This window comes from Musa acuminata, chromosome BXJ2-8 (genome assembly GCF_036884655.1).
Source record: "Musa acuminata AAA Group cultivar baxijiao chromosome BXJ2-8, Cavendish_Baxijiao_AAA, whole genome shotgun sequence".
Taxonomy (NCBI): Eukaryota; Viridiplantae; Streptophyta; class Magnoliopsida; order Zingiberales; family Musaceae; genus Musa; species Musa acuminata.
The window spans coordinates 46,414,209-46,430,852 of record NC_088345.1 but is presented as its reverse complement, the minus strand read 5'-3'; the positions used below and the strand labels follow the sequence as shown (position 1 = coordinate 46,430,852).

The following is a 16,644-nucleotide window of genomic DNA, read 5'->3' as shown; positions in this document are numbered from 1 at the left end:
ACCCGAGTCTTCTTTATCCCTCGAAATGACGAGACCGCCCTCCACGTCGTTCCCGATGGCGCCGTCGAGGTCGAGGGCACTGCGGTCATTTCGAGCTCCGCCCGGTTGGTGGTCCCCCCGCAGCCCGCCACGGTCGGAGGTCGCTGTCGGAGAGATATGGGATAAGCGATTCCGTTTGCTACTTTTTCTTTGATGGGCTCCCCTTTGCGAGCGCAGTAAAGGAACCCACAACAGTATTTAAGCCCTAATCCTTTGAGATCGAGCAACTCATCCGGAGCTGGCATTTAGCCTCCGGACTGATCCAAGCTCCCCAGCTTCTCTCGGCTTCGGCGCCGTCGAACAGTCCCTTTCGAAAGCCGCGAGACGAGAGCTCGGGTTTGAACCTCGATTTTTGATCGCTACTGGTGGAGGAGGATCGGAGGGAAGCTCGGGAGGAGTCCAGCCATGGCGGGTGATGGCAAAAGACGCCATTTTGGAACCAGATGGTGCCAGTAGCGTCGAAATTCTGGTCCCGGGGGTAGAAATCGACGGCATTGTGGAATCCATCTTGATCAGGTAGGCTGCAACAACCCTCCAAAGTTCGCTGATAGAGGGGGGAGAGGGATGAAGGAGACAGGAAGAAAGAAAGGATACAGAAGCAGTGCATGAAAGGGAAGTGGGTGTTCCGGACGGAGTTGGGGAAGCGGAATGTTGCAAGGGAGTAAGGCGAATTGTTAATTGACAGCGTATCTTGCGATAAATCTGCGATTCAACTGTGTCGGGAAAGGGCAATGTTTCGAGTATTTCCTAATCTTGTCTCCCAATCCTACTCCGGGGAGGAAAAGGAGATGTATTTCCTAATGCCCTTCTCCCATACGATTCCTTCTTTCTATGTTTAAAGCTGTTCTTTTTCTTCCTTCAATATTTGGAGAACAGAGGATATAAGAGGAACGTGCTCTGTTGTTGTCGCTAGCGCCAAACAGAAACTGGAGTTGCCTTCGCTGCTTTCTATATTTAATTGGAGGGAACAGAGAAGAGAAGGGTCTCTCGCGCTCTCTCTCTCTCTCTCTCTCGTTCATTGTCTTTGGGATAAGTGAGCCTTTGCTTCTTTTGAGAAGGCCTTAACCACGCCTTCATCCTCTTTCGCGCAAATCAACACAAGAATTGATGCCGTTTGCTTAGAGCTAAGTAGAGGTTAGGCGCCTACTTTTGCTGCAGGGTGTGGTGCGGGAGAAAGGAGATCGAAAAGGTGGGAGTTTTGCAGAAGTTGGTGGGGCTTTTGGGTGGGAAAAGAGACAGGCAACGGACGGAGATGGCGGTCGGAGGGAAGAGGAGGTGGTGGTGGAAACGGAGGGCGGCGGTGGTGGCGGGCGTGACGATTGCAGTGAGCGTGTGGGTGGGTTCCCACTGCTACTTTCGGAGGGAGAATATGGCCAAGGCGGAGGAGGCTCTGGTGAGCATGTGCGAGGAGCGTGCGAGGATGATCCAGGACCAATTCGCAGTAAGCGTCAACCACGTCCACGCCCTCGCCATCCTCATCTCCACCTTTTACTACCAGAAGCAGCCCCCAGCTCTTGATCAGGTGGACTGCCCTTATCTTCATCTCTAGATTTGCCAAGCAATGGGTTTTATTATTGCTCTCGTGTTGCTCTGAACTGGTTGGGCTTTGTGGTTGTGTTTCTCCACTTGGTTGATTCTTTGGCTTCTCTCAATTATTTTTTCCCTTAGGTATACAAAAGATAATTATACATATGTTTCTCTCATATTTCCACTATCAATATGTTGTTCAAGTCATATTTGTTGATTCAGGAACACTGTTAAATTCCACCTTTTCTTACTCTGTCAAATTGTTTTGGTCTTTTTCTTCCTATGTTTTTGCTGTAATATTTGTCCCTTCATTCCCTTGTGATGCTTAACCAATGTCTGATGGTAATTCTTTGTGTTTGCATGGAACAATGTTCCTTCTTGAATCTTTGTTCTTAACTTCTTGAGCATTAGTGCTGTTTCTTGATTTTAAGTTTGATTGCAGGAGACATTTGCATACTACACTGCCAAAACAGCATTCGAACGGCCATTGTTGAATGGGGTTGCATATGCAGAGAGAATCATTCATTCCCAACGCGAGATATTTGAGACTAGGCAGGGATGGACGATCATGACCATGAAAAGGGAGCCATCACCCATGCAAGATGAATATGCTCCTGTGATTTACTCTCAGGAGACTGTCTCTTACATTGAGGCAATTGATATGATGTCCGGCGAGGTTTAACATCTGACTGATATATTTAAGTAATGTCATTGCTGCCTTCACTTCAGGTTACTTATGTTTTATTGCAGGAGGATAGAGAGAATATTTTACGGGCTAGGGCTACTGGGAAAGCTGTTCTTACGAAACCTTTTAGGCTGCTTGAGTCTAACCATCTTGGTGTAGTTTTGACATTTCCAGTATATCGCTCTGGCCTTCCTGAGGATGCAACAGTAGAACAACGTGTGGAAGCAACTGCAGGGTGAGATAGCCGCTCGTGCATAGCCTGATTACAATTATTTTCTGCATGTCCTTACATTTATTTTAGTCATCTTGACTAGATGGTACTTGTTAGTAGTTAGTTCCAAGTCTGATTAGATGACTTATAAGTAGATCCACGTTTGCAATTTGGAACTGGAGATCTGACAGTTCTTGAAGTATGTGCTACTTTGGAACTCAAAAAACTTGTCAGTTGCTTGTCACCTACCTTGTTTCTTTAGACTTCTACCAGTCTTAAACAAAGATTCTGGTGAGTCTGTTTGTTTAAGTGCATCTTATCATGATAGTCATTAGAAGTTTAGAACAATAAGCATATGTGATCATCATAGTTAAACATCAATTATGAAGATTGTTTAATATGAAGATGCTCATCTCTTCCTCAGTCAGTAAGTTCAAATGTACTAGGTACATTCTTTGCAAGTTCATTATTGCTTCACTAATGATCATGTATGTACAACATAAGAGAAGAAAAAACTTATTTTCTACAGTTAGAAAAGTGGGTAGCCTGTCACCAGTTATACTTTACAAGTTTAATCTTCTCACAAAATGTTTCTATGTGCACACAGTCTGAATGGTTGTTGTTTCACATTAAGGTGCCTCCATCGTGACCTATTGTCAAGAGACCAAGTCATTGAAACATCTCTGTATGCAGGGATAAGTTTGTGTGCATTTATCTGTGTACCTTTTCATTTAGCTAGCTCCAAGATAATCATCCTAAAGCAGAAAGATTATTCTGATTCTCCTTTAATTTTATTTTCTGTGAGATTTAAAATATACTTGGGAAAAAAATGATGCTATGGTTTATTAATTGACTGTATCTTTAGGCAGAAAAATCTTTTCCTTGCCTTCATGGTTGACATAATTTCATTTGGCAGATATCTTGGTGGTGCTTTTGATGTCGAGTCACTCGTGGAAAATTTGTTGAGGCAACTAGCTGGAAATCAGGATATTACTATAAATGTTTATGATATCACCAATGCTTCTGAACCATTGATAATGTATGGCCCTCAAATTCCAGAGGGTTATATGCCACTTTCACATGTCAGCATGCTTGACTTTGGAGATCCATTCAGGAAGCACCAGATGCACTGCAGGTTAGATTTATTAATTAGTTCATGTGCACAAACCTCTCTCACTCTTATGCATGGCCAAAATAATTAAATCTTTGAGCAGGTATAGGGAAAAACCTCCCCTTCCATTATCAGCCATTACAACACCGTTTGGTATTTTTGTGATCATTATGCTTGGAGGTTACATAGTATTTGCCGCAAAAAATCATTATGACAATGTTAAGGAAGATTGTCGGAAGATGGAAGAGCTAAAAGTTCAAGCAGAGGCTGCAGATGTTGCAAAATCTCAGGCATGACATTCTTTTTTATCAAGCTCAAATCCCTATTCCATTTTCATGGATCTAAATTTTCTCTTTTTCTCCAATGACAGTTTCTTGCTACTGTCTCACATGAGATTAGAACACCCATGAATGGTGTCCTAGGTATCTTGATCTCTTACTTTGTACTGAGTACTGACATTCTTTTGTTTGTGAGTTTGGAGTGTGTAATCTGCTAGCTGGTAATCCAATCATTACTGTTCCTTTATGCTAGGAATGCTGGACATGCTTTTGGATACAGATCTGAATTTAACTCAAAAAGATTATGCCCAAACTGCTCAAGTTTGTGGAAAAGCATTGATTTCACTGATTAATGAAGTTCTTGACCGGGCAAAAATTGAAGCTGGCAAATTAGAGATTGAGGCAGTTCCATTTGATTTGAGATCAATCCTTGATGATGTTATTTCATTGTTCTCTTCAAAATCAAGAGAAAAGGGCATTGAAGTAAAGTCTAGCACCCTTTAATGTTCAATGCTTGATATATATTCTTTATTTTAGTCACCATGGAAGCTATTGCTTCAAATCATTCTTCTAGTTATCTGTTTCCTGATGGCTTTTTGAGATTGTATTGACTTAGTATGATAGCATATTTCCTGACGTGGATTTACATGCATGCTGATCTTATTCTGTGTTATTCCATGTTGGCTGATTGTAGCTTGCTGTATTTGTATCGGACAAAGTTCCAGAAGTTGTCACTGGTGATCCAGGGAGATTTCGACAGATAATAACAAATCTAGTGGGCAATTCAGTTAAAGTAAGTCCATTCATGCCAACTGATGATTTCATTTGCAACTTTCTATTTGTCACTTGTCATATGCTACCTTTAAAACTTCACAGGATATTTATTTGGAACTAAACTGTCTAAATAGAAATTTGATGCCAGCAATTTTTAAACTAATTTTTAGCTCTTTGAGTAGTTTATCCGAGAAATTTGTTTTATCAAAATTTGTTAATATGATTATTCATTTATGTCCTGCCAGTTTACTGAAAGGGGCCACATATTTGTCCAAGTTCATTTGGCTGATAACTCAGACCTTGGAGCAGATGAAAAAGTTTATTCTGGCTTAAATGGGCTATCACAATCAGAAAAGGTACAAATCACGGCTGATTGCACTTTTGATACTTTAAGTGGTTTCGAAGCTGCAGACACCAGAAACAATTGGGAAAATTTCAAGCTGCTGCTTTCAGATGAAATGATTTTGCCAGAGGCCTCAACATCTGATAAAGAACCTGATATTGTCACCTTGATAGTACGTGTTGAGGATACAGGGATTGGGATCCCATTATGTGCCCAGGATCGTGTCTTCACACCTTTCATGCAGGCTGACAGCTCAACTTCCAGGAACTATGGAGGAACTGGTATTGGCCTGAGCATTACTAAATGTCTGGTTGAATTGATGGGTGGACAAATTAACTTCATTAGCCGGCCAAATGTTGGAAGTACATTTACATTCACTGCTGTTTTTAAACGATGCAACAAGGATGCAATTGCAGACACAAAGAGAACTCTTTCTGAGGCTTTACCTACTGGATTTAGGGGAATGAAAGCATTTATAGTTGATGGAAAGCCAGTAAGAAATGCTGTAACAAGGTATCATTTAAAGAGGTTGGGCATAGCTGTTGAGGTTGCAAATACTGTCAAGATGATGCTTAATTCTTTGACCCGACAAAATTCTAATTTTAGAACTGGGTAAGTCTCAGAACATATGCTGTTGACCATAATTTGTTTCTTAAGGCTTAAAGATGATATTAAAATTGTTTTTTCCATTCAAGAATTTCCATTTTTAGCATAACATGTTTCCCATCATACCAATCAGCATGCCCCTGTGCCAGCTGACACATTCCAAAATGTCCTAGTCATATGTTGGGAACTCAAGGAATGAGCCAAAATGATGTGTGCTGATACCATGTCACTCTGGCTTCTACATTTTGTTGTGCTGACATATGCTTATCAACATGATAACCCTTGCTTTTAATGTTTGAAAATTTTTGGTTCAAAAATTTTGGTCTTTACCTACACATGCTTGAGCAAAGCCCATGTTTCTTTTAATCTGACAATCCTCCAAAACTGCCTTTGTGGTTCATCTGCTGACTGTTGCCCATAATTATGAATATATGACTTGAAAGTAAAACCTTAGTGTCTCTATTCTGGAAGCCATTCTCAAATGAGCTTATCAAAAATTTTCCCGTTTTTTGTTTTCATATACTGCAATCTCCGTTGACTAACATTTTTGTGTTTGTTTTTACTGTATCCAGGAGACAACCATACATTATATTAATTGAAAAGGACTCATGGTACACTGGTATGGATGTTTACTTGCATAATCAGTTGCTGTTACTTAAGCGGAATGATTGTGTACTAGAACTGCCAAAGATCATACTTTTGGTGACTTGTGAATATGATAAAATGAGTACCGGTTCCTTAGTTGATACTGTAATCAACAAGCCTCTAAGGGCAAGCACTGTGGCAGCATGCCTTCAGCAGGTGCTTGGAATGGAAAAACAACAGAAGAAAGAGTTGTCCAATGGTCCAACTAATCTTCGCAACCTGTTAGCGGGTAAGAACATATTAGTGATTGACGACAACAAAGTAAATCTTAGGGTTGCTGCAAGTGCTCTTAAGAAATATGGGGCGAGAGTGGAATGTGCTGAAAGTGGGAAAGATGCCCTGTCACTCCTTCAACTGCCACATAAGTTTGATGCCTGTTTCATGGATGTTCAGATGCCTGAAATGGATGGGTATGCATGAATAATTATTTTTTAGTTACAATTTCCATTTCTTAATTAACTATGCAAATACTTTTTATGCTTGTCTTTTTAAGGTTTTTAATGTTTAATAATAGTTTTCATATACAATTTCATTTGGGCCTGTTTGTTTCCTAGGTAAAAGGTAGTTCAGGTTTGTCTTTTGCATGAAAGGAATAGGAAACAAAAATTTATTTCTCCCTATTTCCTTTCTTGTGTTTGTGATGCATGAACAAGTTTTTTTTTATTCGGGGAAAAATATATAGAAAAATCAGAAAAAGGAGGTTTTGTTGCTTGATATGTTTTTTTAATCTGAAAACAATGAGTTATTTTCTCCAAAAATTTGGAGAACTCTTCTATGGATTTTTTATTTTCTTGTCAAACAATTCTTTTAGTTAATTATCATGGTTTGATTTTGAAATTGTAGCTAGTATAGTTATTTGCTTGAAATACTTTATATTCAAGGGCTTGTTATTTGTTAATAGGATTTTCCATGAATAGTTTATTAACCAAGTGATATTTACTCCAATGGTTTTGCATAAGATATACATCATTTGTGTTTTTTCTACTTATCTAATATAATTTGCATATCATATCTTCAATTCCCTCCATAGAAATTACAAGTGTACTTTATTGTAATTTCATATATTGCAAATCAACTTGCCATTATATGCTTGATCTAAGATATGCTTTGCTATCAATAACAATATTCAATCATGTTGCTTGAAATGTATCTAAATAGTTGACCCTTGATTTTTTTTTGGTTTATCTTATTTTTATGTTTTTAAATATAGTTGAATATGTGTCTACATATGCGCTTGTACTATGCAATGACCAAACCACTTGTGTACCACGTTTGCTTTTAAAATCTTGCCTGGACATACATGACCAGAGTGGTTGGGGTTAGGGGTGTAAACAAACAGAGTTTAAATGAACAAGCTTCATGCATGATTCATTGAATAGGAAATGAGTTAAGGATCATTTTAAAGGAGCTTGTATATAAAGTTATAAACATTGGGGCTTGTCTCACTGACGCTTGAACAATCTGTGTTAGCTCATGGAGCTTAAACAACAATAAACTTGTGACATCATCTTTACTGGTGTCCGGACCACCTTGACTCTATGGCATATGCAACTGGTGCTATTGCCATTTCTACAGTGACTCATGGTGCCTACGAGCTTCGCAATCCTGTCGAAAGCATTAGTCAGTGGGTTGATAGAGGTGTTGGCATTGATGTTGGTGGCAACAATGGATGACAGGAGATAATAGGACCAATGGAGACAAAGGCTTTAGGAAAAGGAGAAGGCCAAAGGCTTAGAAGTGTTGGATGTTGCTGCCTACTTGGCTTTCGATGTTGGACATTGGCCAGGAGAAAACACACCATCATCTCGATCAAGATCCAATGACTCCCAAGCCAAATCTATAGAGGTGATAAGTTCCTTCTTTCAGAGATTGGAATGTTCCCATGCACATTGGAAATCCATGTGAGAGGACAAGCACACTATAACACCTCAACACCCGTGGTTTAGTGCTGGATGCAGCAGGGAGAGAGAATGAAGAGAAATTATCTGAGGAAGAAGATGATATCATAATTTTTCAACCACAATATGCCCCCTTCCTAGCCTCATATGATCAGACTCATATTAGTATAGCCTCAACTGGAATCCTATTCTAATAAGGATAAGAATTCTATTTAGACACAAATTCATTAAAATTATATCACACTGATTGTGTCAGGCAAGTGTCATATTCATGTAGGGGTCAGAAAGATGGTGTACATGATTATGATAATTTTATGCAAGTGCCTGTGCATCCTTGCTTGAATCCATGGCGAGTCCTTCATCACTATGGATCCACACTGAGTCTCTTGGAACTTGCAACCAAAATGGGGATTCATACCTCATATGCCATGTTTAATTTGGGTTGAGTTTTCAGGTTGTCAGGTCTGTCAACCCCCACAGTGTGATGGGATTAGCATGAGATGCTATGGGCTGTGGTTATACTATAGCCATATGTAAATGAATGATCGGAACTCCCTCGGATATGAAAGTGACTAAAACGCTACTAGTTTGACTTGAGTTGAGATCAATGGATGCAAATAATTGAACATATGCATAGCAATATCAAGATCTTGTTAATCCCTCACTAATTTCCTCTATTTTCAATTTGTATTTGTCATGGGCATGATACTGAGAAACCTCTACTTTAAAGAGTTGGGATCCATTGAGTTCAGATCAATCGATGCAAATAATGATCTTGATCTGTAATCATGATCTTGATCTGTATGCTTAGCTGTAATCATGATCTTGTTAATCCCTCGTTACTTTCCTCCGTCTTCAATTTGTATGTCATGGGAATATTATGTAGATGACTCTTTAATTTAAAGAGTTGGGATCGATTAGTTTGGGTGATCCTTGGGCATAAAGTTAGTTTTTGATTTCATGAATCTAATTCACTTAGGTATTATATAATTTCTGGTTATAGATTTTACTAAGTTTTTATGGCCCTTTAAGTTTCAATGAACTGGCCAACTTATTTGTATGGTCGGCACTTTTATCTCGATTTTCCACCTTAAACTATATAATGTCATTTGCATTTTTAACATATGTATTGACAAGAAGAATTCTGTGCTTGTTGGCATTTACGTACTAGTAACTTTTGCACTGACCTATGTGTCTAATACCTAAACCAGGCAATAATAATATGCTTAATTTGGACCTTTATGCTTTCTAGTCATAAAGTTTCTTTCCTCGATTATCCATCTTGTTACATATTTTCTCAAAATAAGACACAAGAAATCAAATTAAAACCACTAATCTGTTTGACAGAATTTTCAATTGCAAACATGAATAAGAGATCTAGAATACCCTATTACTTGCAAAGATATTATACATATCTGAGATTTATTCACCTCAAATAAAGTCACAAATCTTTCTGTAAGATTGTGTACACACACATTGCTTGTGCCACTCAGTTAATAGAACTTAAGGTCAAGTAAAGAATATAAATTTACCAATTTATTCATTTTCTAACTCTTTGATGACCCTGTTAACATAAATTACTTTGAAGCAAAACAAACTATATGAACTTATATATGCATTATAGGAGATACTGGTATTCAATTAAAAAGTAGCAACATATATTCATGTACATGTTTCTCTATAGATGTACATGCATGTATATACTTGTCTGAATATATATGTACATATAAAAGGAGAAGAGCCACCCAAGAAGGGTTTCTCATATATTAAGATAAAATAAAAATAGTAATAAATGTGTATAATATGAGTGAAGACCATTGAAGACTTTTTACCCAATATCTAAAGATCTATAAATTGAGTTGGCAACACAAAGGCAAGTCACATAAGATGAATTAGAGACAATCTTACAGGAAGATTTATGAATGGCACCAGACAATGAGGTGTTTCTATCTTACAATAAGAGAGCTAGGATACTCCATTACTTGCAAAGTTGTCATATTAGAGTCACCTCATTGTTTCAGCAATTCTCTACAGATGAATAGGAAATTAAACAAACTATCAAATTATAGGAATATCAGCAACTTGTCTTTTTCTCTTGTTTCCTTTACTGATAGTGTAATAAATTCATGAGGGAAGGTTTATTCTTCAGGTTTGAAGCAACTAGACAGATACGTTTGATGGAGAGCAAGGCAAATGAACAAATCAGTATCGGAGGAGCCAGCAGAGGAGAGGATTCTATGATAGTTGAGTGGCACCTGCCGATTCTGGCCATGACTGCTGATGTGATCCAGGCTACATATGAGGAGTGCTTGAAATGTGGAATGGATGGTTATGTCTCCAAGCCCTTTGAGGAGCAGCAGCTTTTTCAGGCAGTTGCCAAGTTCTTGGTATCAAAACCCAGCTCAGATTCATGACAAAGATTTTCTACGGAGAGTTATAACATGGTGCATTCTGTACACAACAAGATGGTGTTAGTGGTGATAGTCCATAGAGCCATTAGTAGGAAGGATAGTGTGTACAAATGAGTAAGGTGGGCTCAGCAACATGTTCCTTGGGATGCTATGTTACATCATCGCTCTTCCAGCAGTATCTGACATAATCCACACTCTCTTTTCTTTGGAAGGAGCTTGTACTTGAAGCATATTATTGATGATGATGATGGAATTGGTGGAATTAGTGGAAAACAGTTCGTGGCCGAGATCAAATGGCATAATGTTATTGAATTGGTGGGGCTGCCTTGTTTTCGTTTTTGTTTTTGTTTTTGTTTTTCATGCTGTTTGGAAGTGTGTTTTTATGGTACTCCTTAAATTATTATTCTTTAAAAGAAAAATATAGGGCATATGTTGCTCTCTGGCTTCACCAGAAAATTTTGTGATATTTGAGCAGTTCCAAATTTGATATGTTGGATTTTTTGTTGCAGTATTTGGATCTATCTGTTGGGATATTATCAACTTATCCTTTGTGACAATATCTGCATTACAATTGTAAGGTGTCTGAAAACAATGCTCATCAAATGAGTTTACTTGAAGCACTGATAGCATGTCAGTGGGACCAATTGAATACTGGAATCCACTTGATGGCACCTGAAGACAATATATAGGTTCCATTCGGGCATGCATCACTGTAAATTTTATTTTGTCCATGATATCTACTGTAGACTTTATTTTGCTCTCTTTGTAAAATCTTTTAAGAATTTAAATATGATCTTTCTATATGTTCCATGATATACATGTTATCCTATGATTACTTCTAGTCTTTTTATCGAGATAAAAGGGTGGTGGTACAGTTTATGAGGCTCCCATTAATACAGGGGTTGGGAGAATGTTGTATGTGGCTTTACTCCTAACCAAGAAGCTGTTTCTGTGATTTGGACAAGGTAGAATCAATGTGTTTTCATGTTGATATGCTTCAGGTAGGATAACTGTAAATATATCTTGCTCTTTCCTGAAGTCTCTCGGAGTCATAGTGCCATACCTCAGTTGGATTTGGGAGATTTATAGCAGAATTGCTGCTTATCGAAAGATCTGTTCAACAAAAGCTATATGGACTTTTGCATTGGTGGATGTTTGTGTGGATGGAACAACTTGTTTGCAATCTACTAGTTCATGGTCAACTTAATGTAGGTTTTTAGATACCCTTTTTATCAACTTGATTGACTCTTGGTAGATTGGGCTTGGATCAAAGTCATGGATGTAGTGGAAATAAGTATAGATAAACTGATGCTTCTTCTCCTCACCCTACAGCAGCCATGTCTAAAGGAGAGCACAAATGACAAATGTTCCCTTCCTCAAGTTCTCTTAGAAATATTATTGTGTCCTCTTCAGGGAGGTAAAACTCATTGAATGATCAAATTCATAGTGTCTTTCTCCTTTCCTGTGTCATTAGAATTCCTGATTTGAGTGCTGTGCTAAAGAAGAACATAACATGGGTTTGAAGAAAATCCAGTTAGCAAGATGAATGACAATAAATCTGTTCATTCTCAACCCATGCACTATCAGTAACAGAACTATGATTCTAATGATATAGAACGGGTGTACTTAGTGCACGAGCGATACGATACGAGGCGAGGCTTCCACCGACAATGCAAGATCCGAGAAGGATCAATGTATGTTTACATAAAAAGTTATTTTCAAGAACAGCCTACTTTTATTTCCAAGCCATGTTTCATCCCTAAGAGTGCCATTTCCTGTCCACAGCATATATGTGTATATAGTACACACCTAAGAGAATGATAAGCAGAAGATGAGAATAAGCCAAGGTGGAAAGCAGGTAAAGCTGTGGACTCAGATCATAATACATGAATAAAGATAGATATATAGTATCCTGCAAGTTAGGTATGTTTAAGAGCATCAAGAGTGTTAAATTAATCCAAATGCAGGCATCAAAGAAATGAGTGGTGAGGCAGATGTTCATCAACCCAGTGGATGCAACAGAGACTTCTTCTCATGAGCATGCCTTCCATGTCGATAATATGAAAGGAGGAGGAGGAGGAGAATATGGTCATCGTCTTAGCGGACCTAATCAACGTATGCTGCTGGTTGGGGAGCCCACATTACCCCATAAGAGGGAAGGAATTGGGCAGTCAGTCTCTCATTCGAACCTTGAAAGGTGTCGTCTTCCAGCTCGTGATGCCTGCCGCTGCTGCCTTTTGCTTTCTGATGTTTCGCCATTCCTGAAACAAACAATAATTGCACAACTCACAAGTGATTCAGACGCGGCTCAGCTGACTTGTCATCATGGATGATGGCCACCAAAAGCTGGCACGCAAATGGTACCACCATCTCACACCATCGAATATATATATATATATATGAGTTATATTCGGCGATTGATATCATAATTATCCATAGTTAATCGGGTCATGATACGTGGATCCTCAAGTTGGAATCAATGATCTATCAACTATGCATGTCCAAATCAATATGACATCTAATCAGAATATTTTCTTGTTAAGGTATTTAATCGGTTATATAATGAATGCTATAAAAGATAGTTATTCTAAATGCCTTCTTATTCTGAACTTTTAATGCTCATTTTTAGCTCAAGCACGAGCTTCTTGGACCTTTTGGATTTTACCTCGTTCCTAAATTAACTTTTTCCTAATTCAATTCAAAATTATAAATTAGGTTGAGTCAATTGCACCACAATGATTTGATGATCGAAATTGATATTAACAAAATTTTAATTTAAAATTTTATCAAAACTCACATCCAATGAGAGAATTTCATTTTTCTTAAAAAAATTCATATTTTAGATTTTTTTCAAATAACATCTTTATTTTTTTTCTAAACAATACTCCTTAATTCAAAAAGTACCCAAATTATTTCTTTTTCGTCATCATCTTCACCTTTGTCATCATCTCCATCGTCGTTCACTTTTCTCTCTTTCTCCTCTTCTCTTCACTCGTCACACGTCTTTACCCATTGTCTACTCTCTTCTCCCCTCTCCTCTCCCCTCCTTCCCTATTGTTCACCCTCTCATCCTCCCCCTTTGTTTTCCGTTGTCCACCCTCTCCTCTCTTCCCCTCCATTCCTCTCCATTAATGATAAGATCTCACAAAGAGAGTAACGGATGGAGGCAATGGAGACAACACGTATCATACAACATAGTTAATAAGCGATGATGGAGGCAACAATGACGATGGAGGAGGAGATAGTTTTATTTTTTTTTAATTAAAGAGACCATTTGAGAAAAATCAAAAGGGACTATGTCATTTAAATGATATTCAAAATATTAATATTTTCTAAAAAAATCATCTAATATAATTCAAAAATATGTAATAATTTTATATATGATCGTGTATATGTGCGAGTACGCATATATATCCATGTCAAATTATTGATAATGCAACCCATATCATTGATTTTTTTGGGTTAAAATTTATTTTAGCCATTGTGATTTTGATCATAGACTTTTTAAACCCTTATAATTTACTCGTGTTTAAAATAATCCCTATATTTTCAAAAACATAGTATATGCTAATTCATAATAAATTATTAATATAATGATATATATAATTTAGGATTAAGGTCAATTTTAGCTCCTATAGTTTTGACTATGAACCTCTTAAGTCTTTATAATTTACTCATATCTAAAATAATCCTTGTATTTTCAAAAAAATAGCATATAAGCTCCTCATGTCAAATCTGAGTTAAAAGACATTATAGTCTACTTATGTGGCGTGCTAACTCATAATAAACTATTAATAGAATGATACATGTAATTTAGGATTAAGGTCCATTTTAGCCCTTATAGTTTTGGTCATGGACCTTAAGCCCTTATGGTTTTATCGTGTCTAAAATAATCCTTATATTTTCAAAAAACATGATATATAAATCTCTCCCATTAAGTTTGAGTTAATAGATGTTAGAGTTTAATTGCATGACATACTAACTTACAATAAATTATTAATATAATGACATATGTAGTTTCAGTTTTAAGAAAAAAATTAAAACCTTCATTAATGACAAGAGGAGACATCGTCATGAAAGCAATCACTAGCAGTAGCACCAAGCCACTATTGCCTAGCAAGATGTTGTACGCACGTAGCCTCTCCCATGTTGATGACCAGCTCAGGAGCTTCCAGTCTTGTCTCAGATGGATGTGCATCGACTAGTCTAACGCTATACATGTAGTGGTCTCTTGATCCCTCTAAAAGAAATAATAATAATAATTTAGATTACCTAATAAATATAAAACTTTCATGATATTACCCAAACATACTAATAAAGCGTAAGCTTATCGATCAATATAATCTTAGCCAGTAAAGATGATCTTGAGCTACCTAGGTTTTTATGTAAGTTAGAACTTTAAATCCTAACAAAACTATTAAATGAAGGGAGACACCTAATAGATATATATATATATATATATATATATATATATATATATATATATATATATATAACACATAAAAGTGAGCAAAACACATAAAAATGAACAAAAGTATACTTTTAATGTAACTTTAATTTGAAAAGAGAAAAAAATAGAGATTGGGATGTGCCTCATTGCTTTATAACATTGATAACTTTAAAAGGGAATTCAATTTCCGACACACAAATCGAAAACAAAGGGAAGATCGTTTGATCTTTGTTTCATGTATTTACAACTTTTTGAGAGAATCGAGGCCAATCATTTTTCTTTTTCTTTTCCTTTTTCTGCTTTATCTTTGATTAGTAGCCTTCATAAGTGCTCATATAGTTTAAATGATTTTATCTATGTGACTTGAGATCTTTAAAACTATTTCAAGGGTGCAACAAAGCAATCTGCCCCATTATTTATCTCTCTAAAGCACATGTACCATAAATAAAAGTATACACTTATGCACTCATATGCACTGTGTTATGATGGTCACTCCATTAATGCAACTACTTGCTCTATCTTCTCCATCATCATGCTCACTCATTTGATGCCTCAGGGAGATAGGATCATAATTGAAGGTAGGTGGCATGAGCATATGAGGAAGTAGTGGTTGCACACTGAGTGCATTGTGTAGATGAGTAGAATACTTGAAATCTTTTACTATTTAAGTAGTCAACTAAATTTTTGGCTTTCCATAAAAATGATTTTTCAACAAGGAAAACATCACCAACAATTAATACGGGTTAATAGGTTTAAATTGCGGAACTATATATATATATATATATATATATATATATATATATATATATGATTTTACTTTTTAATCTCTTAGCAATGTATGATTCATTTTAATCCATTTTTTAACTTTTTCATAATCAATTCATTTTATTAACGGTCAAAATATTTGAAAGACGAATTTAAATTATCATCAGGCTCTTCAAGAATGTTGAAAATTCATTTTGAGCATAACTTCGTTGATCTATCGTATTAATCACCTTCATTCCACTCGATTAGTCTATTCGTGGTACTCATATCTATCGTCTTAATAATTATTGTTTCTCATATTAATCAGCTGACCCATAGTGGCTTGATTCTTCAACAACTCTAAGTATTTTATACTGGCATAGATTATCTTTGAACCTTATTTATATTTGTTAAACACTATGTGATATAGAAAACTGAAATAAATATCAAGGTATTTTATAAATTTTGCCACTGTTAGTAACTTCAGTGTAAGAGAAAAGATCACACAAATAAAAAAAATTAGTATAGACAAAGCCTTACTTGTCCCCACAATTTGTCATGTTCAATCCAATATACATGTTATTAGGAGGAAAATAACAAAAACACACAAGAGTTTGATGCAAAATCCACACAGTAAGACAACTAAGCTTTTTCTTTCTTTCTTTGTGTCTGAGTTGTTACTTTTGTCATAGTTTAGCTCCATCAGACTCTTCTTTTGCTAAGTGCCATAAAAGCTGATGCTTGAAGTCAAAACTAAGCTGCAACTTGTGACTGGCTTGCCCACTATTTTACTGCTCCAATTCAATGATACCTACTGATGACACCCATAAACTACAGCAACCAAATACAGAATGTCCACAGCAACACATCATGTTCCCCTCTCCCCAAATGATTCATCTTCAATAACATTTCTTTTTTTTTC

The 16,644-nt window shown here is 36.8% G+C and overlaps 1 protein-coding gene across 3 annotated transcripts; it reads left to right on the top strand.

Annotated features, from left to right (window-relative positions):
- Nucleotides 1-249: 249 nt before the first annotated feature.
- LOC135619736 (probable histidine kinase 6) lies at nt 250-11,281 on the top strand. 3 transcript variants are annotated; one of them, XR_010489481.1, is made up of 12 exons: nt 250-1,561; nt 2,009-2,242; nt 2,317-2,486; nt 3,379-3,597; nt 3,677-3,863; nt 3,944-3,995; nt 4,105-4,334; nt 4,546-4,644; nt 4,871-5,580; nt 6,147-6,629; nt 10,267-10,843; nt 11,038-11,281. XR_010489481.1 is itself a non-coding variant. In XM_065122014.1 (11 exons), the coding sequence occupies exons 1-11, from the start codon at nt 1,292-1,294 to the stop codon at nt 10,529-10,531; spliced, it is 2,919 nt and encodes a 972-aa protein (XP_064978086.1). In that variant the 5' UTR covers nt 250-1,291; the 3' UTR covers nt 10,532-11,036. The 3 variants fall into 3 exon arrangements, 2 of the variants coding, with proteins under 2 accessions (XP_064978086.1, XP_064978087.1); XM_065122014.1 differs by lacking the exon at nt 11,038-11,281 and having other exon boundaries at nt 10,267-11,036; XM_065122015.1 differs by lacking the exons at nt 250-1,561; nt 11,038-11,281 and adding an exon at nt 1,577-1,707 and having other exon boundaries at nt 10,267-11,036.
- Nucleotides 11,282-16,644: the final 5,363 nt, after the last annotated feature.

Bases quoted from the DNA above. Each gene is read 5' to 3' on its own strand.
- LOC135619736 (XM_065122014.1), top strand. From the start codon at position 1,292: ATGGCGGTCGGAGGGAAGAGGAGGTGGTGGTGGAAACGGAGGGCGGCG. The intron at 2,487-3,378 runs GTGAGATAGCCG...TTCATTTGGCAG, and splicing joins CGTGTGGAAGCAACTGCAGG to ATATCTTGGTGGTGCTTTTG. The intron at 3,996-4,104 runs GTATCTTGATCT...CCTTTATGCTAG, and splicing joins ACCCATGAATGGTGTCCTAG to GAATGCTGGACATGCTTTTG.